Consider the following 25,509-nt stretch of genomic DNA (forward strand, 5'->3'; position numbering starts at 1 on the left):
ACAAACAATCAGACAAAACCAACTCAAGTGGCAGTAGTGACCTTTGAAAGCTACTCTTTAGGTCAAGAGACCATCAGTTGGCTATAAGGACAGAAGTCATCAAATGTACCTGAAACACAGATAACCAGCTCAAAGTCAGCTCAGAAAAGGAACCCTGCCAGAAGCTTGTGTTTGTCTATTTAATCTTCTTCAACAAACACTGGAGAACACAAGGTTGTGTGAAAGGTTTCTCAGACATATATTTTTAGGAAAGTCTACTCTTACCTGCCATTTTCTTTCATTCACAATGATAATATTATTTACTGAGTTCTTACTACATGCCAAGCACTCTTAGATCTTTATGTAGTAAACTCACTCATCCCCATATAGGCCCTATGACATAGGTGCCCTTTGTATCTTGACTTTCAGGTAACCAAGCAGGCAGAGGAAGGTGAAGTAACTTGGCCCAGGTCACCCAGCTCAGCAAAGCTCTGAGCCCAGACAATCTCTCTCTCTCTCTCTCTCTTTTTTTTTAATGTTTATTTGTTTACTTCTGAGAGAGAGAGAGTGGGGGAGTGGTTGAGAGAGAGGGAGGGAGACTCCCAAGCAGACTCTGCACTGTCAGCACAGACCCCAATGTGGGGCTTGAATCCACAAACCATGACCTGAGCCAAAGTCAGACGTTTAACCGACTGAGCCACCCAGGCACCTCTACTCTTTTTTTTTTTTAAATGTTTATTTATTTTGAGAGAGAGAGAGAGAGCGAGAAGAGAGAGCGGGGCAGGGGCAAAGAGAGAGAATCCCAAGCAGGCTCTGTGCTGTCAGTGCAAAGCCTGAGGTGGGGCTCAAACTCATGAGCTGTGAGTTCATGACCTGAGCAGAAATCAAAAGTCAGAGGCTTAACTGACTGAGCCACTCAGGCGCCCCTGGATGGTCTGACTCTTAACCTCTATGTCTTATTGTACTCCAGTTCAGGCCTTCATCAGTTCCCTTAGATGCATTCCTGCTCACCTGAAATCTTCCAGAGCACAAGCATCTGTACCTGTAGAGTGCCCAGTACTGTGAATGCTCAGCCGAGTTCATTGTATGATTGATAGAATGAATGAAGGAAGGACAGATGAATGAAAGAATGAGTATAGAAATGTGTTCTGAGAGGTCAGAAAAAGAAGAGATTCTTTTAGAGTAGGTGGGGTAGGAAGAAAAGGTCACATCAAAGAGCCTTGAATAATGGTAGGATTTCAAAAGGCAGAGATAAAGAAAAGGGAATTTCAGGTGGAAAAATTATATAAAGCTGGAGACACTGGAAAGCCTGGAGATACAGTCAGAGAACAGCAAGTTGAACAAATTGGCAGTGGCTTATTCTTGGGCTACATGAATGAAGGTAATGCAGGGAGAGGTCTGATCAGGTTAACGTGAAGTTAGTTTGCTGAATGTTTTATTTTTTTTCACTTTAATAGTTTTTGTTTAAAGCTATGTATAAGATTAGTTTATTCCTACATCTTCTCAATTGTTTCTTCCTTATATTTGCCCTTTTATTTTACTACTTGGTGAGATTTAGTTTGACGTTCAAGGATCTTTTTGTGGTCTTTGTCCACTTTTAGTCTAGTGATAACCACCTTGCTGGGGTGAATGCCCACATGGACAGTTGTGCCACTTGCCTTCTGTCGCTGTACCTATTCAGTGTAGATAGCATATTTTTTCCCATACACCTGGACTACTTTGCCAATTTGCTGACCTTTGTAGTGTCCTTGCACAAGCTGTACTTCATCATCCTTCCGGATGGCCACGGGTCAAATGTTGTACTTCTGTCTCAGCTTTTTGGAAAGAGAGGAAGATACAATCTCTGCAAATGTGGGAAAGGTGCATTGAAATGCCTTCTATGGTTCTTGCTCCGCTCAGAAGTCACAGAGAGATTGAACTTCATCTTGGCCACTGGCACTTCAGCGATGGCCGCAAAAAGAAAGAAGTACTGAATGTTTTATAGCAGGCTGAAGGAATCACTGCTTTGAAGAACTGGATGCCTCCGGAGGAGTATAAATGTAGATGTAAAGGATGACAATCTTGGGACTATGCTTTTGGGAAGCTGAATGGGCAGTAATGTGTCAGAAATTCAGGGCAGGGGTTGCTGACCTATAATGAATGAATACATGAATGAGTCTTAGGATGTCTGTGAATCCCTGAAAGGCACACAAAATTTTGTCTGTATTTGTTTACGTACATACTTCTACTGAGACTGTCTACAACTTCTCAATGACTCTCAAAAATTGTGACCACCCCCCTGCCCCAAACAGGACAGCCACAAGGCAAACATCCAAATAGATACCATAATTCCATATATCTAAATATCTTAATATTATAAATGAAGTTAAGCTGTTGAATAAAATATGTTCTTCAACCTCACAATATGTAGTACAGTAATGATATTCAAATTTTACTTTGAATTTACTTTCATAAAAATGTAAATTAATGTAAATACTAAAACCTCAAAATATTAAACATGTTAAAAACTATATATAAAAACTATTAAAAACTAAAAAGCAATTAAAATAATGATGAGATACTACTACGTACCTATGCTAATAGGTATCCAAAACACCAACAACACCAAATGCTGGTGAGGATATGGAGAAACAGAAGATCTCATTCACTGACGGTGGGAATGCAAAATGATGCAGCCACTTTGGAAGACAGTTTGACAGTTTCTTACAAAACTAAACATGCTGTTATCATAGAGTCTGGCAATCCCACCCTTTGGTTGGTGAGTGGATAAACAAACTGAGCATAGCCAGACAACGGTATATTATTCAACAACAAAAAAGAAATGAGCTATAACCTACAAAAAGACACACTGGAAACTTGAATGCATATTACTTAGTGAAAGAAGCCATTCTAAAAAGGCTACATACTATACAATTCCAACTATATGACATTTTGGAAAAGGCAAGAGTGTGGAGACATAAAAAAAATCAGTGGTTTCCAGGAAGGAAGGGGGTGATGAATAAGTGGGCCACAGGAATTTTTTAAAGCAGTAAACTATTTAGTATGAGACATGTGGATATGTTTATTTAAATTCAATTCAAAAAAAAAAAATCACACACACATTCACATGCTCCCCCCACCCCCACACACACTCCAGAGCATGTACAACACACAGTGAATCCTAATATAAACTATAGACTTTAGTTAATAATGTATCAATAGTGGCTCATAAGTTGTAACAAATGTACCCACTAATGCCAGAGGAGGGCTGGGTGGGGGTTACTCTATACTTCCTGCTCAGTATTTCTTGTAAATATAAAACTGGCCCCCAAAATAAAGTCTATTAATTTAAAACTTAAAAGGCAAAATGCAAATGATGATGAATATAAAAACTTAAAAATTATTTAAATAGAAAGGAATTTTATTAATTTATTAATTCATGCATTTGGAAGCTGATATTGATACATAAACTTAAGATTATTTCTTCTTGATTAATTGATCTCTTTATCATTAAGAAATCACTTTCTTTATCACTACTAATATTTCTGCTCTGAAATGTGTTTTGTCTAGCATTAATGGAAATCCTCTTGGTTTCTTTTGATTTGTGTTAGCTATCTTTTTTCTATTCTTTTGTTTTCAATCTGTTTGAATCTTTATATTTAATAAGAGATTTTCTTGTAGGCAGCATATTGTTGTGCTTTGCTTTTTATCCAATCTGACCATCTCTGCCTTTTAATTAAGAATGATTAGACCATTTATATTTAATGTGATTATTTTGTGTTAGATTGACATCTAATCTTGCTGTTTGTTTTCTATTGGTTCCATCTCTGTTCTCTTTTCCCTCTTTTTTTGCTTTCTTTTGGATCAATTAAACATTTTAATGGTTCCATTTTTGTTCTCTTTTCCTGGCACGTTATTTTGTCATTTTAGTTGCTTTGGGGTTTATGGTATCCCTCATTCACTTATTACAGTTTACTTTCAAGGGATATTATATCATTTTACAAATAGTTTACCAGCCTATTTTAAGGTTCTATTATTGTCATACATTTTTCATTTGAATATTTTATAAATCCCACACTATATTTTTATTATTTTTGTTTAAATAGCTAATTATCTTTTAAAGACATTTAACAATAAGAAAAAAACCCTGCGTATTTATTTATGTAGTTACCATTTCTGGTATTCTTCCTTTTTTATTGGTAGATGTCCATATTTCCATCTAGCATCATTTTCCTGTTGCCTGAAGGGCTTCCTTTCACATATCTTACAGTGTGCTGGTAATAAATTTTATAGTCTGTTGGTAATAAATTCTTTCAGTTTTTTATGTCTGAGAAAATATTTATTTCACCTTCATTTGTAAAAGATACATTGTGTATAAAATGATAGACTGACAGTATCTTCCTTTAATATTTTTACCTTTTAGTCCTCCACCATTTCTCTGTTATATTATTACAGATGCGAAATTTGCTGTTCTCCTCATCTTTTTATCTTTTTTTCTTCTCTACATAATGTGTCTTTTTTCCTCTGGCTGCTTTTAAGATGTTCTCTTTATCATTGGTTTTGCATAATTTAGTTATGATATGCTTTGGTGTACTTCATGTACCTTGTGCTTGGGTTCACGGAGCTTCTTGGATCTATGGGTTTATAGGTTACAATAAATCTGGAAGAATTTTCGACATTATTTCTCCAAATACTTCTTCCATCTCTCTTTTCCTTTGGGGAATTCCAACTGTGTGTGTGATATGTGTGTATGTTGGGGGGGTGGGTGCTGAGATTTCCTACTCTTAAAGAGAACAGATAAATGGGGCGCCTGGGTGGCTCAGTCGGTTAAGCATCGACTTCGGCTCAGGTCATGATCTCATGGTCCGTGAGTTTGAGCCTCATGTCGGGCTCGGTGCTGACAGCTCAGAGCTGGAGCCTGCTTCAGATTCTGTGTCTCCCTCTCTCTCTGACCCTCCCCCATTCATGCCCTGTCTCTCTCTGTCTCAAAAATAAATAAACATTAAAAAAAATAAAAAAAAAGAGAACAGATAAATTACTATGTCTGGTAATTTTTAATTAGATGCTGTAGATTATGCATTATACCTTGTTGGGTGCTAGGTATTTTTGAATTCCCATAAGTGTTCTTGAACTTCGCTATGTTAAATTACTTGGAGACAGTTTGATGCCACTGAGAGAAAAATTTTCTGATCACTCCTTCCAGTAAATTATGAGGTTTTCCAGTCTGGTTTGTGAGAACAGGCACCATTTCTGGCTGTGTGTAGACAGTAGTTACTGCTTCCTCCAGTCCTTTTAGTTGGTTTTGCCCCCAGCCCCAGGTAGTTTTCTGACATGCATTAACTGATAAATCCTCTGCTGAATACTCAGGGGGGATCTTGTGCAAATCTGCTCGCATCTCTCTCTAGTCATCTCTCTATCTCCAGTATTCTATCCTATGAACTTTAGTCACCTTCATTTCCCTGGATTCAGCTTCATCTCAACTCAGGAAATCTGCCTGGCTTCTTCTCCATGCCATGTGCTAGAAACTCTCCCAAAGCAGCAAGCTGGGACAAGTGGGGCTTACTTTCCATGTTTTCCATATCTTGGGGATCACAGTCCTTCATTATTTGATGTTTAATATCTTGAAAATTGGTGTGTATATATTTTGTCTTTGCTGTTGTTCTTCAGTTGGGAGGTTAAATCTGGTCCCTGTTACTCTATCATGTTTGGAAGCATAAGTCAATGTATAAGTATTAACCAAATAGTAGAGCAGTATCTAGACTCATTTTACTCAGCTTTGGCAGGAGTAGAAAAATGACTGTTAATAACCAAGACTTACAGTGGGGTTCCATGAATTTCTGGATTTACTATAAACTTGTAGAGTTAGAAAGGTACACAGAAATTATCTGTCCTAAAAGAATATGATGCCTGGGAATAGTCTAGGGTAGAAGGCATAAATATGAGGGAATATACTGACCATGAGTTAATAAATACTTTTGCTTAGGAATTAACTATTCTAAAGACTTTTGTATAGGCCCAACATTTGCCATAACAAAAAATTTTAAAAATTATGGAGTCCAACTCTTTGGTTTTACAGAATAGGAAATCCTATAAAGAAAGGTATGCAGCTATGTTGGGGATAGTATGATGATGACGATAATGATAATGTTCATTATTTTACACTAAGCAAAGTACTTTCTCATTTCATCCTGCACAAACCACAGAAATAAAAGAAGAAATGAGTGCTTGGAGAAAGGTGAGTCTGTCTGATTTATCATGATGAAAATTTGTGGTTATTACAAATAAAGCTGGGAAGTGATGATGATGATGATGATAATTATAGTAGCTTACTACATTCAAGGCACAGTTCTAAGCGGTTTGCATGAGTTATCTCATTAATTTGTAATAACTTGCATATACAAAATAGTCTACAATTCACATTTTTTTCACATGTTGGCATTTCTGAAGTCAGGATGCATCTTTTGACTATTGGTATAGTTACAGTTACTGTCAATATGGAGAGTTTAGTATTTTCAGAGAGGGTGTGCCTTTGTTTTAGCTGGTCATCTAGTGGCATAATCAATCCATTCCCTATAAATGAATATCTGCTTGAGGCTCTTTGTCCCACACAGGTAATATGAATTCAGACTTCCGAACCATTTTACAAAGTTGGCATTGCCCTGATGCCAAATCCAACTTGATACATTTCTCAGGGGAGATTTTCTTCCTCCCTACATCCAGTGTCAAATTAAGACACAAGTAAGACCTAGATTGAGATAAGATGGTGGGCCTGCAAGGAGGAGTTGTCAAAGGATGAAAATGGGGTGACAGAAGCAGAATTTAAAAGCAGTTTCTATCAACACATCTTTTTTTCACTCTACTTGATTAGTACCTTGATTCTCTATGGCAGTAGCAACAGTAAAATAGGCAATATTAAACACAACTATTTTGAAACATTTATTTCCAATTGAAATGGAACTTTATATTGTGTTTATTAATTTATGTATTTTTCTCTTCCAGATGACTATAAATGAAAAGCAGAGCTTGTTTTGACACTTTCAACAATGGATAGATCATTCACACAGAAAATCAATAAGGAAACATTAGACTTACACTATGCACTGTAACAGATGGACTTAACAGACATTTGCAGAACATTCCACCCAACAGCAGAAGAATACACATTTTCTCAAGCGCACATGTAATGTTCTCCAGGATACATCATATGTTAGACCACAAAGCATCTCTTAATAAATTTAAAAAGATAGAAATCATATCAAGCAACTTTTCCGAACATAATGGTATAAAACTAGAAATCAGTTGCAAGAAGAAAACTGAAAAATTCACAAATACATGGTGAGTAAACAACATGCTACTGAAAAACCAATGTATTTAAAAAGAAATCAGGGGCATCTGGGTGGCTCAGTCGGTTAAGTGGCCGACTTCGGCTCAGGTCATTTTCTCACAGTTCGTGGGTTCGAGCCCCACATTGGGCTCTGTGCTGACAGCTCAGAGCCTGGAGCTTGCTTCAGATTCTGTGTCTTCCTCTCTCTCTGCCCCTCCCCACCTGTGCACTGTCTCTCTCTTTCTCTCTCTCTCAAAATAAATACACATTAAAAATTTTTTAAAAAAAAGAAGAAATCAAAAGTGAATTAAAAATTCATGAGACAAAAAAATATGGAAGCACTACCTACCAAAACTAATGGAGGAAAAGCAGCTGTAAGAGGGAAGTCCATAGCAACAAATGCCTACATAATGAAAAAAAAAACACTTAAATAAACAACTTTACACCTCAAGAAATAAGAAAAGAATAATAAACTAAACATAAAGTTAGCAGAAGGAGAGAAATAACAAAGATGAGAGTGGAAATAAAGGAAGTAGAGACTATAAAGACAATTAAAAAGATCAATGAAACTAAGGGGAGGGTTTTTTTGGAAAAAGCAAACAAAATTGATAAACCTTTATCTAGGATTACCAAGAAAAAAAGACAGAGAAGACTCAAAGTTCGAAATGAAAGAAACATTATAACTGATACCACAGAAATACAAAGGATCATGAGAAACTAAGATGAATAATTATATGCTAATAAATTGTCAACCTAGAAGAAAAAGAAATTTCCTAGAAACACACAACCTCCTAAGCCTAAGTTATGAAGAAATACAAAATCCGAATAGGCCCATTACAAATGAGGTGATTAAATCAGTAATAAAAGCCCTCCTAACAAACAAAAGTCTAGGACCAAGTGGCTTCACTGATGAATTCTACCAAATATTTTAAAACTGAGTATCAATCCTTTTCAAACTATTCCAAAAAAAAAAAAAAAAAATAGAAGAGCACAGAACACTTCCAAACCATTTTACAAAGTTGGCATTACCCTGATACCAAATCCAATTAAGGACAACTACAAGAAAAAAAAATTACAGGCCATACTGATGAACGTAGATGAAAAATCCTCAACAAAATATTAGCAAACTGAATTCAACAATATATAAAAAAGATGGCATACCATGATCAAGTGGAATTTATTTCAGGGATGCAAGAATGATAAAACATCTCCAAATTAATCAACATGATACACCACATTAACAAAGTGAAGGATAAAAATCTTACAATCACCTCAATAGATGCAGAAAAAGCGTTTGACAAGGTTTAACACTGATTCATGATAAAATCTCATAACAACCTCAGTACAGAGTGAACATACCTTAACATAATAAAGGCTACATGTGACAAGCCCATAGTTGTCATCAGGCTCAATGGTGTAAAGCTGAAAGCTTTTCTTATAAGATCAGGAACAAGGTAAGGATGCCTACTCTTGTCACTTTTATTCAACATGTTACTAGAAGCTTTAGCCACAGCAATTAGGTGGGAAAAAGAAATAAAAGCCATCCAAATCGAAAGGTAGAAATAAAACTTTTTCTACTTGCAGATTACATATAATACATAGAAAATCCTAAAAACTCCACCAAAAATTGTTAGAGCTAATTAAAAAATTCAGTAAAGTTGAAGATTACAAAATCAATACACAAAAATCAGTTGCGTTCCTACACCTTGACAATGAACTGCCAGTAAGAGAAATTAAGTAAACAATCCACTTACAATTACATCAAAATGAGTGATTTTTGAGGAATAAACTTAATCAATGAGGAGAAAGATCTGTACACTGAGAACTACAAGACATTGATGAAAGAAATTGAAGAAGACAAAAATAAATGGAAAGATAATATGTGTTCATGGATTAGAAAAATTAATATTGTTAAAATATCCATACTACCGGAAGCAGTTTGATAGGGATTCAATACAACCAAAATTCCAGTGGCATTTTTCACAGAAATAGTATGATATTAGCATAAATAGAGACACATAAATCAATGCAACATAATAGAGAGCCCAGAAATAAACCCATGCATATGCGGTCAACTAATTTTCCATAAAAGAGCCAAGAATATACAATGGAAAAAGGCTAGTCTCTTCCAGACATGGTGTTGGAGAAACTGGACAACCAAATGTAAAAGAATGAAACTCTCCTCTATCTTACATCATACACAAAACCAAGTCAAAGTACTTGAATGAGAGACCTGAAACCATAAAACTCCTTAGAAGAAAACATAGGGGATAAGCTCCTTGACATCACTCTTGGCAATGATTTTTTTTTTTTTTTTTTGGATTTGACACCAAAAGCAAACATAATAAAAGCAAAAATAAACAAGTGAAATGACATCAAATAAAAAGATTTTGCACAGGAAATTATCAACAAAATAAAAAGGCAACCTACCAAATGGGAGAACATATTTACAAATCATATATATTATAAGGGGTTAATATCCAAAACATATAAATGATTCATACAACTCAATATCAAAAACAAAACAAAACAAAACAAAATATTCTAAAAATGGGCAGAGGTACTGAACAGACATTTCTCCAAAGAAGATATACAAATCACCAACATATGAAAAGGTGTTCAACATCACTAATTATCAGGGAAATACAAATCAAAAGTACGAGATATCACCTTACACCTGTTAGAGTGGCTACCATCAAAAAGATAAGAGATAACAAGTTGAAAAAGATATGCAAAAAGGGGACCCCTTGTGCATTGTTGGTGGGAATGTAAGTTGGTGCACCTTCTATGGAAAATAGTATGAAAATTCTTCAAAAAATTGAAAATAGAACTACCATATGATCTAGCAATTCCACTTCTGGGTATAAATCCAAAAGAAATGAAAATGGAATAATGAAGAGATACCTGCACTCCCATGTTCCTTGCAGCATTATTCACAGTGGCCAAGCTATAGAAACAACTAAGGGACACCTATGTGGCTCAGTCGGTTAAGCATCCAACTTTGGCTCAGGTCATGATCTCACAGTTTGTAGGTTTGAGCCCTGTGTCCAGCTCTGTGCTGACAGCTCAGAGCCTGGAGTCTTGCTTCGGATTCTGTGTCTCCTTCTCTCTCTGCCCCTCTCCCTCTCCCTCTCGCACTCTCTGTCTCAAAAATAAATAAATGTTAGAAACAACCAAAGTGCCTATCAACGGATGAATGGGGAAAGAAGATGTGTTATATAGATACAATGGGATATTATTGGGCCATGAGAAAGAAGGAAATGTTACCATTTGCGACAATGTGGATGGACCTTGTGAACATTATGCAAATTAAATAAGCCAGACAGAGAAAGGCAAATACTTCATGGTACCACTTATATATGGAAACTTAAAAAAAAAAAAAAAAAAAGTCAAACTCATAGAAAGAGTAGAAAGAGAAAGTAGAATTGTGGTTGCCAAGGGCTGGGGGTTGAGAGAAATAGGGAGAGGTTGGTAAAAAAAGCACAAGCTTTCAGCTATGAGATGCATAAGGTTTGAAGATTTAATGTAAAACATTGTGACTATAATTGATAACAGTAAATTTATATAATTGAAATTTGTTAAGAGGATATAACTTTTTTGCTTCATCAAAACAACATAAATCAATGCTGCTTATTTTAATATTAAGTTTATACTTTTAATATGTAGATTTGTTCAAGTTTTTAAAGTTTTTAATTTGAATTCCAGTATAGTTAACATACAGTGTTCTATTAGTTTCAGGTGCACTATAGTATAGTGATTCAACAATGCTATATATTACTCAGGGCCCATCATGGTAAGTGTACTCTTAATCCCCTTCACCTATTTCAACTATCCTCCCCCCCAACCCCCACCTCTGGTAACCATCAGTGTGTTCTCTATAGTTAAGAGTTTCTTTCTTGGTTTGTCTCTCTCTTTTTTGTCCTTTGTTCATTTGTTTCTTAAATTCTGCATATGATTTGCTTAAATTTTACAGTTTCCTAATGAGGCTGTAACCATAAGGAATTTATACCATGTTTATGTAAGTTACATATACTTGAATATATGTCATATTCAGGTAATTTGTCAACACTGGGTATCATATATTCTTTTTCCTTGAAAAGGGGTCTACTCACTACTGAAGTTGGAGAGATGATGTCCTGGGGCCCTGAAAGAAATAGGGCATGAATAGATTATATGCAGCACTCACATTTGCATTGTAATCAGTTATGGATTCCTATTGGCATGAGGGCACTAAATGTTTTGTAAATGTTTCTTTGTGACTAGGGATGTAGAATTGTGGCAATTCTTCCTGTTTCATAATTCAACTTTGTCCATCACCAACTTGTAGAAAATAGGGTTTAAAGAAATCAGCTAGAGTGGCCTGCTTTCAACACTGAGAGTTAGTGATGCAAGGCCATGTCAGCTCCTACCAAAGATTCCTACTCACGCTCGGGGCACATAAGTAAGGTAAGGAACTGCGGACTGAGAGGAACATCTATCAGCTTCCCCAAGTTCTCGTCAACAAGATCACCATCCCAAGAGTAGACACCTGCAAGAAGTCTGTCCACTGAATCTGTGAATTTACACCTGAGACTTTGATCTGTTTCCACAGTGTCACTTTTGGTATGTTCATCTTTAAGACATCTTCATCATTTGAAACATGTTTGTTTTTTTGTGGTGCCAAGATTGTACTTTTAAATTTTCTTTAGGGTCACGGAAGGATGCTGGCTGTGGTCCGTGCACTCACAGAAACTATAAACCATCTTTGAGGAAGGACTCAGTCTACCTGAAGAGTGTGTTGAAGGGAAAAGTAAAACAAAGTCGCGGAGCTGCAAGAAGAGGATGAAATGGATGAAGAAAAAGAGAAGAAAACCATGTCTCAGCCCCAAAGTAAGGCTTTTTGGTGTAGACATACATAGTTTCCAAATGGATGGTACAAATTCATCAAGATGAACAAAATATGGATTATAAAAATGTTTAGTCTATTTGTGAGAATCATGCTTGTTGAGAACAAATTTAATTATTCAAATTCAAAAATCAATATTTAAAGGCTTACGACTAAACTATTACCTATAAAAGGCATGGCTCATTTGCTACATTCTGTTTATGCTTTTCTGTTTCACTTTTATCAGTTCCTCAGGACAGGAGGATGGTGTAAAAAGGGGTTTACCAGAAGTGAGTATTGAGTAACAGTCTCATCTTAAAATAGTTTTGTAACTTGTTATGCAAAATCACAGTTGAGAAAAAACCATTTAGTGTCATTAAGCAGATCAATTATACTATCTCTGCACCTAGTATTTTTTAGTCCCTTCTCTTTCACAGAGAATGTTCTATTTGTATGAATAAAGCAGCCAGTACATGCTCACCTTCAAGCCTCTTGCAAGTATAGCAATATATCAGAGGAAATTTTTCACATAATTGCAATTTGGGTTAAAATAAACAATACAACTATGTCATTTCACGAATTGTAGGCAGGAATAAGATTTAGCTAATACCAAAATAGTACAATTTCACCACTAATTTTCTACCCCTCCTATATACCATGCACAGAAAAATAAGCTTACTAGACAATAAGAAATTTACTTTTCTATGAGTTATCTGTTGCATTCTTTTATTTTTTTTTTGTAAGTTTTCTAAGCTTATATAGATTTAGACATTGCTCTTTGAGGGTAGGTAACCGGATAAGAGAAATCCTTTGTTTTGGATAGTCCTTATTTTTCAGTTCTTCTGTGGTCTTTGATGTTGTTCTTGGATTCTTTATTGGTGGTTAAGAGCATGAACTTTTGTGTTGGACACCAGGATTTGAATCTAGGGTCCTTTGCTTGCTGGTGCTGTGGCAGTGGACAGGAGGCTTTAAGGCTCATTCTTCCCCTGTCAAATGGGGTTGGGTTGTACACACTTCATCAATTTGTGATGAAAATTAAACAAGATAATATATGAAAATGTTAGCATAGTGTTTGGCACACTGCAACTGATGAATAAGTATCAGTTAACTTTAATATAGGTATTAGCATTATGGGGTTTACATATTTTTAGATGAGCTGATGTCTGCTAGTAATTGTACAGTTAAACACTGAGCTTCAAAGGGTATCTTAGTCCATGTAGGCTTTACGCTATATAGGAAAAATACTCTAGACTTTATGGCTTATCAATAGCAGAAATTGATTTGTCACAGTTCTGGAGACTGGGAAGTCTAAGATCAAGGTGCCAACAGATTTGGTGTCTGGTGAGAGCCCGCTTCCTGGTTCATAGATGGCCGTCTACTTGTTGTGTTCTCACATGACGGAAGGGGAAAGAGAGCTCCGTGGGACCACTTTTATAAGAACATGAATCTCATTCTTGAGGGCTCCATCCGCATGACCTAATCACCTCCCAAGGTCCTCCTTCCTAACACCATCACGTTGGGGATTGGATTACAACATGAATTTTTGGCAGGCACCATTATTCGGTGTAGAGGGAGGGGTTAGAAACTCCAGTAAGCTGTGTATATTGAGTAATGATGGCTGGTTTGTAGTACTGAGGTATAGATTTTCTCCCATATCAAGAAGTAATTTAAAGCTTATTAGATATTAAAATATTTAATATCTTAAAAATTAACTGACTTGTTTTATAGTCTTATTTATATGTATTTCCATAAATAATATTTTATGTAGAGAAGATAAATGCAAAAAGATTTGCCTATGAATCAGTATTTTTCTAATCTGAGTGTGCTGGAGAAAAATCTATATTATATGACATATGACATGGTTTCTTCATAAAGCTAACCAGTGCACTGATATAAGAAGATGCTAAAATTATCAGGGAATATTTTTCTAAGGACTGTAGGTATAAAATTTTCAGAGCAGGGATTTGGACACTGTGGTCTAGCTACTGATAAAGGATGCTGTATCAGGGTCCCATCGGGAAACAGATGGCACATTCAAGTTAGAATTATTCCGTGAAGGTTTATAAAGAAAGGTAATATTTAAAGGCATAGGCAGACTGGAAACTATATGTATTCTATATGTGATACCCCAGGTCTGAGAATCATGAGTAGGGAGAGATATTCAGAACCAGGAAGGAGAGGGAATCATGTAGAACAGACCACTTTAGAAGAACAGTGACCTGTGGAGAACACAGAGAGCCCTTCTGTTTCAAATAAATTCCTGGACCCCATCCGGCTGCTTCTGCTCTCCTGCTAGATTCCCCTATTGGCCAAGCCCAAGAGAAGTTAAAGGGTAGAGGAAACTATTGCAATAGCCCATAGAGATCAACCACCCAGGGTAGAGCGTAGGATGGTGAGAGGTAGAAAGTAGACGTGAAGGGGCAAACAGAAGATGCCTGCATACATGTTGACATTATAAAAATCTAGAATTTATTTTTTCTTGTTATTATATTTATTGGTGGTGAGTGCTTATAAAAGAGTTGAAGCTTTATAAACATGCGCTGCACAAGATCCTTACAGGAATTAAATTTTAAGCTACTTTTTGAACAATGGAAGAAAAAAACCGTAGCTTAAAATCCATGTTTTGTTAAAAACAAGTAAACAAACAAACAAACAAACAAACAGTGCTAGATCTCCTAAATCTCATTATGCCTGGGTGCCACCCTCTAAAATGTCATCTCAGTGCCCTGAGCTCCAAAGTTCACAAGCTCACTTGTGTCATTCATTCACTCATCTTTCAACAAATATTTACTGACAGTCTCTAATTATTGTGTTAAGTTTTGGGTAAAAAGTAGTAAACTGGCAAAGTATTAAGTGGAGACATAATCTCCATTCTGAATCTAAGAATATTTTATTAAACCAATGGTTTAGTAGAGAACAGTTTTGAATCACATAGAGAAAGATTTAAATAGTTTAGTAAATCTGTGTTCATAAAGATAATCAAGAGGGACAGAACCATGTGATCACTGAAAGTCCAAATATAATATTAAAACATAAAAATTTGAGACTTTGCACAGCAGCCATTTACGTAGTAAGGGGCCACAGACTTTTTAGGCAGCATAGTCCCTCCCTCCCAAAGACCTTTATCTTAAATTTTAAGGTGTCCAATTCTGGAAAAGCTGATCCAAATATGAATTGTGAGACAAAGCACAGGGTGCTAGCAGGATCTGGAAAGCACTGCTCAATATAGTAACCAAAGAACCATCTGCAATCATGCTAATTTCCTACTCTGCACAGTCCAATGCAGTGGGCACTAATAACCATTAGTTACGGTGGCTCTTATGCACTGAATGGCACTGAGACTAAGGAACTGAATTTGAAATTTTGCTTCATCTTAATTAATTTAAATTTAAATAGCTACATGTGGCTACAATAATGGACACTGAAGATCTAGAACAAGATGTGCAAGATGGGGCTTGCTGATTCATTTAACCTCATTTCCTTTTTTGACAGGGCTAACAACAGCTGTTCATTTACTCATACACCATCATGTGCCTAGCAGCATAGAGAGGAATTTCCATAGGGAGGAAATCAAAGATAGGTTTAAGAAGATAACAAGTGTTGGCAAGGAGATGGAGAAATCAGAACCCTTGTGCTTTATCTGGATTTACCCTAGAGTCCTCATCCATATTCATAGTTCAGACTGGAGGTGAGAGCCAACCTGTCCAGAAAAAAATGTATAAAACATAGGAGACCTACCTGGAAGCCTAGAAGGAGGTGGGCACATCAGCTGCAGAAAAGCCAGGTTAGTCTAGACTTTGTCATTACCAATATCTTCATCCCTTCATAATCTAAGTCTCAAAGATGCCACTCCCTCATAACCAACTTGCATTTTTCCAACTGAATCTTTCTAACCCCGTCACTGCACAACATCTTGACACCCTGGAGCGTCCAATCCATTAACCTAACACCTTTCCACTTTGCCTCAACACCATCATTCATGTCCTCTCTTCTCTCCCTCCTTGGTTTAAATGCAACGGTCCTTCCTTATAATTATTCTCTTGCATAGATGCTCCATGCTCTTGTCCTCTCTCCTCCATCCTATTCAGCTGGCCAACACTAAACTCTGCTTGTATCTAGACCTCTGCCTAGCATTATTTGTACCCAAGTAGGCAAATGAGACTGGTCAGAACACGTAACTATTCTGACTGGTCTCCCTTTATATCCATGATCTGTGACTTCAAATGGACCCTATTGTTATCCAGCAATCTGACTATATTTTCAAAGTTCATTTACTCTCTCACAACCCCTGGATGATGTTTCAAGCTGACTACCCTCTTCTCAAACTTCCGTCTCTACTCCTCACTCTCCACCAATAACTTTGCCTCTTCACTGAGAAAACATATTCCTGCCTCGACATTCACCAGCATCTGTGCCCATATATTCTGCCTCTCCTCCTGCAATCAGAAAAAAATTCTATCTTCTCCAATTTAACCCCAACATTGCATGTGCATTGGATTCCATCGTTGCTCATCTGCTCAAGAACATTGCTTCAGTAATGATCTTTTCTCTCCCGCATCATCACTTGTTCCTTCTTTTTTGGTTTATGTCCATGAGCATACAAACAGGTGTATCTTCTAATTAAAAATAAAAATCTCCCTCTTGACCTTGTATTTCCTTCCAGCCTTTGCCTCGTTTTTCTGTCTCCATTTACTCTATTTTTATTCTCTCTGGGCCCAATCCAGACACCACCCAAATCTTTCTTATCAAGTGTGCATTGAGCTCCACATGGCCAAGCCCATCGCTCAGTTTTCAGTCCTAATTTTACCGACTTTAGCAGTGTTTGATAGAGTTTGCTCATTCTTGAAACATTGCTTTCTTTCACGTGGCTTCTGGAGCACCATTCTTTGTTAGTCTACCTCCTGTATCACTGATTATGCCTTTTCATTCTCCTTTTTTTGATTCTTCATCCTCCTTGATCCCTGCCCTTTGGAGTGCCCCATGGCTCAGACTGCAGACATCTAAATTCTACCTGCACACCACCGATACACTAAAGACTTCCCAATTGATATCATCATCCCAGACACATCTATCCAAATGCCTTCTTGACAACTCAAACTTAAAGTGTCCAAAATGTAACTCTTCGTTCCCAGCAATCTCCCCTCTCCTCCCCCCACCCCATGACTTCCTGCTCAAGCAGTCTTCCTGGTTAGCGTAAGGAACCTCTTTTCTTCTAATTGCTCTGAGTAAAAACCTTAACTCACTTCTTTTACTCTCTCATGTCCTGCACCCAATTAATCAACCAGTCGTGTCAGCTTCTCTTTGGGAATATACCCAGAACCTGCCCACTTCTTACCAGCTCTACTGCTATGGTTTTTTATCAGTCAGGGTTGTCCAGTGAAACAGAACTGTATGCAAATATATATATGAAACATTACAGAGGCTGAGAACTTCCAAGATCAGCAGTAGGCAAGATGGGGACCCAGGAAAGTTGGTGGTATAATTCCAGTCTGAGTCCGAAGGCCTGAAAAGCAGGAAAGCAAATGGTATAACTTCCAGTTTGAGGCCAAGTCTGAAGGCAGGAAAAAGTTGATATCCAAGCTCAAAGACAGGCCTAGACAGGATCAATTCTCCCTTACCCAGCCTGCTGTTCCATTCAGGCCTTCAACAGATTGGATGACACCCACCCATATTAGGGTGGGCAATCTGCTTTACTCATTCTATAGATTCAATTGTTAATCTCATCTAAAACACTCTTACAGACACATCCAGAATAATCTTTACCCAATACCTGGGCACCCCATTGCCTAGTGGAATTGACAGATAAAATTAACAAGCATGGTTTCCTAACTGGTCGGCCTTCTTCCATCCTCTCCCCCTAACTGGTCAACACAATAGCAAATTTAAAAAAAAAAAAAAAAAAAAAAAAAAAGCCGTATCAGGTCACTCTTCTACTACAAATTCTTCAATGTCTTCCTTTCTCAATCAGAGTAAACTTTTAAAGCTATCATGACCACCAAGGCCCTACGTGCTCCATTCTCCAACCCTAGCTCCATCACCCATCCATCCATTGTTCTCCCCCCACCCCCCATTCTGTTCTACCCAATTTGATACTAATCCAAGAAGCCAAAAATGCTCCGGCCTCAGGGCCTCTACACCTACAATCTCTCTGCCTGAAATGGTCACACCCAAATATCCACATTACTTCCTCCTTCAACTGTTTTTGTTTTGTTTTGTTTTTTATCTTCGAAGCCTTTGAAATAAACTTTTTTTTTTAGTTTATTATAGCACCGTTCAATCTCTCTTAATTTGCTTTACTTTTATTTAAATTTTTTTTTAATGTTTATTTATTTTTGAGGGAGGGAGAGACAGAGCATGAGTAGGGAAGGGGCAGGGAGAGAGGGAGACACAGAATCTGAAGCAGGCTCCAGGCTCCGAGCTGTCAGCACAGACCCCGACGCAGGACTGTAACCCACGGACTGTGAGATCATGACCTGAGCCGAAGTCGGATGCTTAACTGCCCGAGCCACCCAGGTGCCTGTAGCTTTACTTTAAATAAACGTTATTTTTTAGAACAGTTTTAGATTTACAGAAAAATTGCAAGGACAGTATAGAGTGTTTTCATAAACCTCGTACCCATTATTACCTCTCCTATTATTACCATCTTCTAATTAATATGGCACACCATCACAACTAACGAACAAATCTTGATACTATATTGCTAATGAAAGTCCATCCTTTATTCAGATTTCCTTACTTTTTACCTCATGGCCCTTTTCTGTTCCAGGATCCCATTCAGGATCTCATGTATATATTTACGTGACATGTCTCCTTAGGCTCCTCTAGACTGTAGCAGTTTTTCAGACTTTCCTTGTTTCTGATGACATGGACAGCTCAGAGAAATATTGGCCATCTATTTTGGAGGATGTCCCTCTGTTGTCACATTTTTCTTATAAGAACTGGGGTCATGGGCTTGGGGGAGGAAAGCCACAGAGCTAAAGTGACATTTTCATCACATCATATCATGAGCACATACTATCAATATGATTTATGGCTGTGAATATGGACCTTGATCTTCTGGCTGAGGTGGTGTTTCCATTGTGAACTTATTCTTTATCTCCTTTCTACGACTTATATTTTGGGAGAAGTCACTATGGGCAGGCCATACTTAAAGGAGTGGGAAGTTATGCTTGTCCTTAAGGGTCGAGTATCTACATAAACTTTTACGAATTCTTCTGCAGGGGAGATTGATCTCTTTAGCATTTATTTATTCAACTACTTATACCATTAGGAACTCATGGATTTTCTTTTTACTTCGGATTGTGGTCTAATACTACTTTATTGTCTGTGTGTGTTTAACATTCCCTAACTTTTAAGTCTCAGTCTTATTTTCAAGGTACTTACCACCATTTAGCGTAATGTACACTTTACGTGTTTGTCTTTCCCCACTGGAATGCCAGGTCTTCGAAGTCACGGTCTTGGTATTTTTAACCACGGTAAGTATCCTCAGCCCTTGGGTGGACGCTCATTTGGTACTGAATGAATGAATGAATGAACGAAGCCGGCTGGGGTTCTAGCTGGGGTTCTGGCCCACTTGAGGCGGGTGAGTCCAAGAGGGATCTGACTTGGCGGTGCTCAGCCCGGGTTTATACGCTCAGGCTCGCGGCCCGCCGCCTCGCGGGTCGCCGCAGGTGCACGGCTGGGGGCCACACCCACACTCAGAACCCGCGCACGCGGCCGCGCCCCGCGGAACGCAGCGGCCGGCAGACGTCACCGGCGCGAGGGGGATTCCTGGGGAAAGTCCGGCGCCCCCGGGCCCCTGCCCGCGAGGAGGGTCGGGGAGCAGGTGAGGCGCCTCGGGCCGCCACGGAGACCGTCCGCGGGCTCACAGGCGAGGTGAGGCTGCAGGAGCGGCGCGGCCCCGGGCTGCCGGCCCCCCGGGCTCTCGCACTCCGGGCGGGGCGGGGACGGGCGCGCGGGCGGCCGGCGCCGTCGTCCCGGGGCGGGGCCTGCTCCCCCAGCTGTGGGTGCTGCCGACGCTGCTGGGGGCTGGGTCGGCGGCGCCCTGATGCGGCGGCAGCGGCGCGGTGCTCGCGGGGCCGCGGAGGACCCCGGCCTGGGCCGCGGGAGGCGCCGGGATCCCCGCCGCCAGGAGTCGCGCGACAGGTTTCCTTCCTTCTCACGACGCCCAGCGTGGGACCGGCGCCCGCGCAGGACATAGCTTCTCGGTTCGCACGCTCGGTCCCGTACCTGGTTCGTTTTTTCCCCTTGTGCCTCTTCTTCTCTCCCTAAGCGCCCCAGGAGGAGCGAGGACGCGCCCCGCTGAGTTGTGCGCCGAGAGCTGCGGGGGGGCGTCGGGGTGGCCTCGCTGGATGGGGCGTCGAGGGATGTCCCGGGGAGGGATTTCGGGTCTGGCCCCGGTGCTCACGCCGCCTTTTCGCGCCTCGAGAAACACGGCCTTGGGTTTCTTATGTACATCAGAGTGATTTTTTTTCTCCCAGTGGGCAAGGGACTGCGCATTTAGGGCTTCACAGAAATTCTTTCAGATACCTGTTGATAGGCTTCTGGCACAAAGTCTCTAAGTAAGACTACTTTTGTTTTAAGTCGAAAGGCTGAGGTTGTTTTGAATTACTGGGGACATTACTTCGGTGTGATCGTCTGTTCACTCCCTATTTTAGCTTGCGCTTTCTCAAAAACACCCGAATGGGTGCTTCTTGACTTGAACTTGACATAATGACTCAGGAGCCAGGAAATACGAAGAAATTGATATTGCCTTGAAATAGTTCCTTCCAAGCCCACATAAGACTTTTTTCTTTTAGAAGAATGAAGACAAGTAGTGGCAACGTGACTTCAAGAACCACACCGTCCCGGGAGGGAATTCTAGACTTCGCTGACACTAGCTGAGATCTGTTATTACTTCCTGTGGTTCTCATGCACTTGTTTAAGCCGTTTCTCAGCAAAGGGAGGAGTTGTTATTTCCACCCGGGTATCCAAAGATGAGTCACAGGGCTGCTCTTTTAAGTTGAGTCTTTGTTAATGAACTTTTGAAAAGTGAGGTTTGCTCTGGGTGTGTGTAAAGGAAGATTCAGATGTGAAATGCATTCAGTGTTAAACTCGAGCTAGTGGTATCGGAAGTAACAGTTCAAGTTTTCAGTTTCCTAAAGTGCCTGATGGTACAGCATACCAGCTAGGGTCACTAGGCTGATGTCAGATAACCATTGAAATCATGTGCTTTGCCACAGAGGCCCAAGAGAAAATGAAGTTCATTATTCAATAACTGTATGTTAATACTTTCAATGGTATGGTATGGTAGAAATATGCCATTATACAAAGTGATTGAATGTCACTCTCTGAATCCAAATAATTTGGACAGTTTGTCTTTAGTAAGTTAGTGCCACGTGAAAATTTTTGAAGACGGTGGATACCAGTTGGAGCTGAGAAATTAAAATATGTAAGCTGAGAGGTCCCATTGCTCTTGGGAAGGAACTGTACTGTCTCCAAGCTTAGTGGAGAAGAGGACAGCATCTCTGTTGGAGGCGAGTTGAGCTGAGGTCAGCGCAACAAACAGTTATCAGGCACCTTCTTTGTGCCACACTCTTCACAGAGCTCTGGTTATGTAATTGTGAATACGACAGGATGTTGCTGAAAAGGGCCATAAAGACTAGTGTGGAAGGTTGGAAGAGCCAACGAGGGAGATGGGAGCTATGACCAATCTATGCCCACAGTAGAGCTTCTGTCCCAATACGACTGGTGTTTGTGCAGATCTGAGATTTTGAATGAACAGATTTTGGATGTTTCCTCATTGCTGAAAGAATGCGTAAAGTTTTAAATTTAATCACCTCTTTTGTCGACAGCCTGTTGTGCTTATTCAGTAAGCATTGCATTCAGTGAATGATTTAAAAATGTATTAATTGGAAAGGCATGATTTTTAAAGTGTTTGATAACCATATTTCATATTATTTCGTGGGTAAAAAGAAACCCAGCCTGGTATTACCCCTAGACAATCACAGGTACTTATAATTTACTCACCTTTTAAAAATAAAGTAGTGGGGTGCCTAGGTGGCTGAGTTGGTTAAGCATCCAACTTTGGCTCAGGTCATGATCTCACAGTTTGTGGGTTTGAGCCCCATGTCAGCTCTGTGTGGACAGCTTAGAGGCCTGGAGCCTGCTTTGGATTCTGTGTCTCCCTCTCTCTCTGCCCCTCCCCTGCTCACGCTCTGTTTCTATATCTCAAAAATAAACGTTAAAAAAAATTTTTAAAGTAAAAACAGAGTAGCTAATTAATGGCTTATAATTTTATAACACCATATTGAAGCAACCTACTGATCATTGTTTTTTATAGTTCAAATCAATCTTTTCTAACACACTATTGCCGCACAAGTCAAAATGACTAAACCCACTGCGTCACAGTTTACTGTTGAGACTGAAATCTCCTGAGGTACTTTTGGACTTGATGCCAAAATCTGTTCAATTTCTACAATTCTGTAAGGTATGCAGCTAGTGAGGGAAACAATACTAAATTTGAGATAACTCTAATTTCCATATTTCTTTTCTCTCTTGAGGGCCTCAAAGTTACTTTATCTATGGGGAAGAAAGGGTTGAGTGTGTTCTTCATCGCTGTACTCCCTGGCCTTGGTACAGGCATTACTGGTGGCAGGTGTTAGGAAGTATTTATTAATTGAATAATGAGCCTTAATGTAAAAGGGGGAGTTTTCAGGCAGAGGGAGGGATAGTCAGCCCAGCAGAAGGATCAACATTGTGTTGTCAGGGAACACCAGCCTGGTCAGTGTGGCACGGGGTGAGAGCTGGGGAGACAGATTGGGCCGCATCACAAAGGCCCATGTGCCATGTTGGACCTGTGACTTTATCCTATGGAAGACTTCAGCAGGTGAATGATATCGTCAGATATGTGTTTTGGAAAGACAATTTAGAATCAAGATGGAGAACAGATTGGATGAACACAACTCTAGCCTTAGGGGACACACAGGAGATTACTATAATATTTGAGAAGAGAAATTGGAGAAGGCTTGAGTCAGGCAGTGATGGTGAGGAGTGGAAAAGAGGGAAGGAGCTGACGTGTTTAATAGGCAGAACTTGGCTACATCTTTAGAGGTGGGCAGTGAGAGGAAGGAGTTTAGGATGACTCCTACATTCCTAGTTAATGACTAGGAGTGGGATGTAAGTGAAAGACTAGGTGTGCTAAATGAGGGCCTCATTCAGTGCTTGGCACATAATCAGTGCTCATTAAGTTTTTGAATGAATGAATTAATAACAACAACAACAATAGCTAAAATGTTTATCGGTGCCAGGCACAATTCTAGGCTCATTATATGAACTCGGTCTTTTCCTCCTCACTGAAATCCTGTGAGATGGGTGCTATAATTGACTGCTTTTGACAGGTGAATGAAGTGTAATGTTAGTAATTGATAGAGGTAGGAATTGATCCCAAGTGCTTAGCTCCAGAACTTACATTCTGAACCACACTGCTTTGCTATGGTATCTCCAAGAATGAATGAATGAATGAATGAGTGAACGAATGAAGTCTCAGACACTGTGGCAAACTCAAACTGGAGTCACTGTCTTGACGCCAACAATTGTTCCTCATTCAGGGTTAGCCCGATATATAAGATGGGCCCTCAGAGGCTCTGTTGTGCTGCATGGCACCCCTCCCCCTTGGTTCACCCCAAGGAATATCTGGTTGATCTAGGAATAGACCTAGAATAATCAGACAATTTCTCCTGGGAATTAAAACACTTTTATGAAGACTCACTCTCGCTGAAAGTTCCCAGAGCTTCCACAACTACGTCTTCAGAGCTGCCTTGGTTACTACTCTCCCTAGACACTGAATGTTCACTGCTTTGTGTTTCTTAGAGGCAGTCAATGATCTGTTGCTAAAATCTGTAGTATTCCTCTGGGGATACTAGAAAGGCTGAAATAGAAAGGGGAAATAGAAAGGCTGGCCTGGGGATATTAATCTACAGAGCAGGGTCCAATGGTACAAGAATTACTAACAAATTCAGGCAGGTGCATAACTCAAGTCTTACACTCCTGTTTTGTGGTCTGCCTTCTAGGGCCTGTTTTGTTCTGGTTTCACCCTGAAGCTTACCTGCCCCTCTTGTCTCTAACTTCCAGAACCTTATTAAGTGAAGCTGGCCGGCAGTGTCCCTGTCCTCTTGACTTTAACTGAGCAAAATGGCTCATACTTCTAGGGATTAGGGCCTGTTTTCTTTCTTTTTATTTTTAATGTTTATTAATTTTTGAGAGAGAGAGACAGAGCACAGGTAGGGGAGGGGCAGAGAGAAGGAGACACAGAATCCGAAGCAGACTCCAGGCTTCTAGCTGCTAGCACAGAGCCCTACGTGGGACCCCAACTTACAAACTGTGAGATCATGACCTGAGCCAAAGTTGGACACTTAACCGCCTGACCCACCAAGTGCCCCACAGGGCTTGTTTTCTGTTTTCAGCATTCAGGTAGATTCCTTTGGTCTTGATAAGGGTGTTTTTGATAAACAACCCCAACTCCCTCCTTCCCCTCAAAACCTGGCCTCAGCTCTTCACCATTCTCATTGTTTCACGAGTTGGATTAAGACTATGATTTTTGTTCAGGAATCAAGGTCTAATTATCTGTTCCTCACAAGCCTCACTTTGGACTATTTAAAGATTGTAAACACTGAATTATTATTCTACCTAAACAGAATCAGCAAACTCCTCTCTAAGTTTGAAGTTCTAAAATATTTTCTCCATGCATGAAGGAAATGTTTCATTCAGCATTTCTTCAGATTTAACAGGAAATCAAGGTATTTATAGCTTCTCATTATATGAGACTGACATGAAGCCTTCTGGATTGATCTAGCCCACCTGTTTACCCCTTGGTCTGAATCCCTGTATACCTGTCTGTAATTCATTCAGTGCTCAAATAATAAGAAAGGGAAGAGTTTGGGTTAGTATTTTACGTGGGTCTGTCTTGCTTCTTCATTTTGATTGTGGTTTCTCTGCAAGCAGAGAATCACTGGGGCTGGGGGCTTTCATAGGTCTGTCAGCTTCCTTCCAGTTTTAACCATTCCGTGACTTTTGCTGATAATAAAACCATCTGTCAGATGAAGTCATTTGTTAACCACGCCGTCTACATCTGTAAATACTAGACGTTATTTGTATATCTCATGTAAGTTCTTGGTAACGTTCAATAATTTGGTAACTTCTAACATAAAGCATAGTTTTAGAATTGGTAATTTCTTGTTATCCTCCTTGAGCTAACTCAATGTTTTCAACTTGATTTGTGTACTGTTTTGTTTTGTTGTTTCTTTTCAGTGGCTACAGTATCCAGGTAATGCAGAAAATACTAAGTTGCCTGGAAAAGTCTTCCTCCTTTTGTATACCCAGCTGT

At 39.3% G+C, this 25,509-nt stretch overlaps 1 protein-coding gene and 1 pseudogene across 4 annotated transcripts in view; one reads left to right on the forward strand and one right to left on the reverse strand.

The window, feature by feature from the left end:
• Positions 1-1,429: 1,429 nt before the first annotated feature.
• On the reverse strand, positions 1,430-19,584 carry LOC102968153 (annotated as a pseudogene).
• The window catches only part of STX11 (syntaxin 11), a 43,284-nt gene continuing 29,397 nt past the window's right edge, over positions 11,623-25,509 (forward strand). Inside the window, exons 1-3 of one of the 4 annotated variants that reach the window (XM_042987268.1) lie at positions 11,623-11,884; positions 11,971-12,151; positions 15,639-15,930. Coding sequence is in view for 1 of the 4 variants with exons in the window: in XM_042987267.1 (XP_042843201.1) it covers positions 12,109-12,151 (43 nt within the window). In the remaining 3 variants the exon portion in view is untranslated. Of the gene's footprint in view, positions 11,885-11,970; positions 12,152-15,638; positions 15,931-19,930; positions 20,022-20,139; positions 20,379-25,509 lie in introns of those variants that run through there. The other 3 variants (XM_042987267.1, XM_042987269.1, XM_007096354.3) reach the window with 3 other exon arrangements.

Source organism: Panthera tigris, chromosome B2 (genome assembly GCF_018350195.1).
Source record: "Panthera tigris isolate Pti1 chromosome B2, P.tigris_Pti1_mat1.1, whole genome shotgun sequence".
NCBI lineage: Eukaryota > Metazoa > Chordata > Mammalia > Carnivora > Felidae > Panthera > Panthera tigris.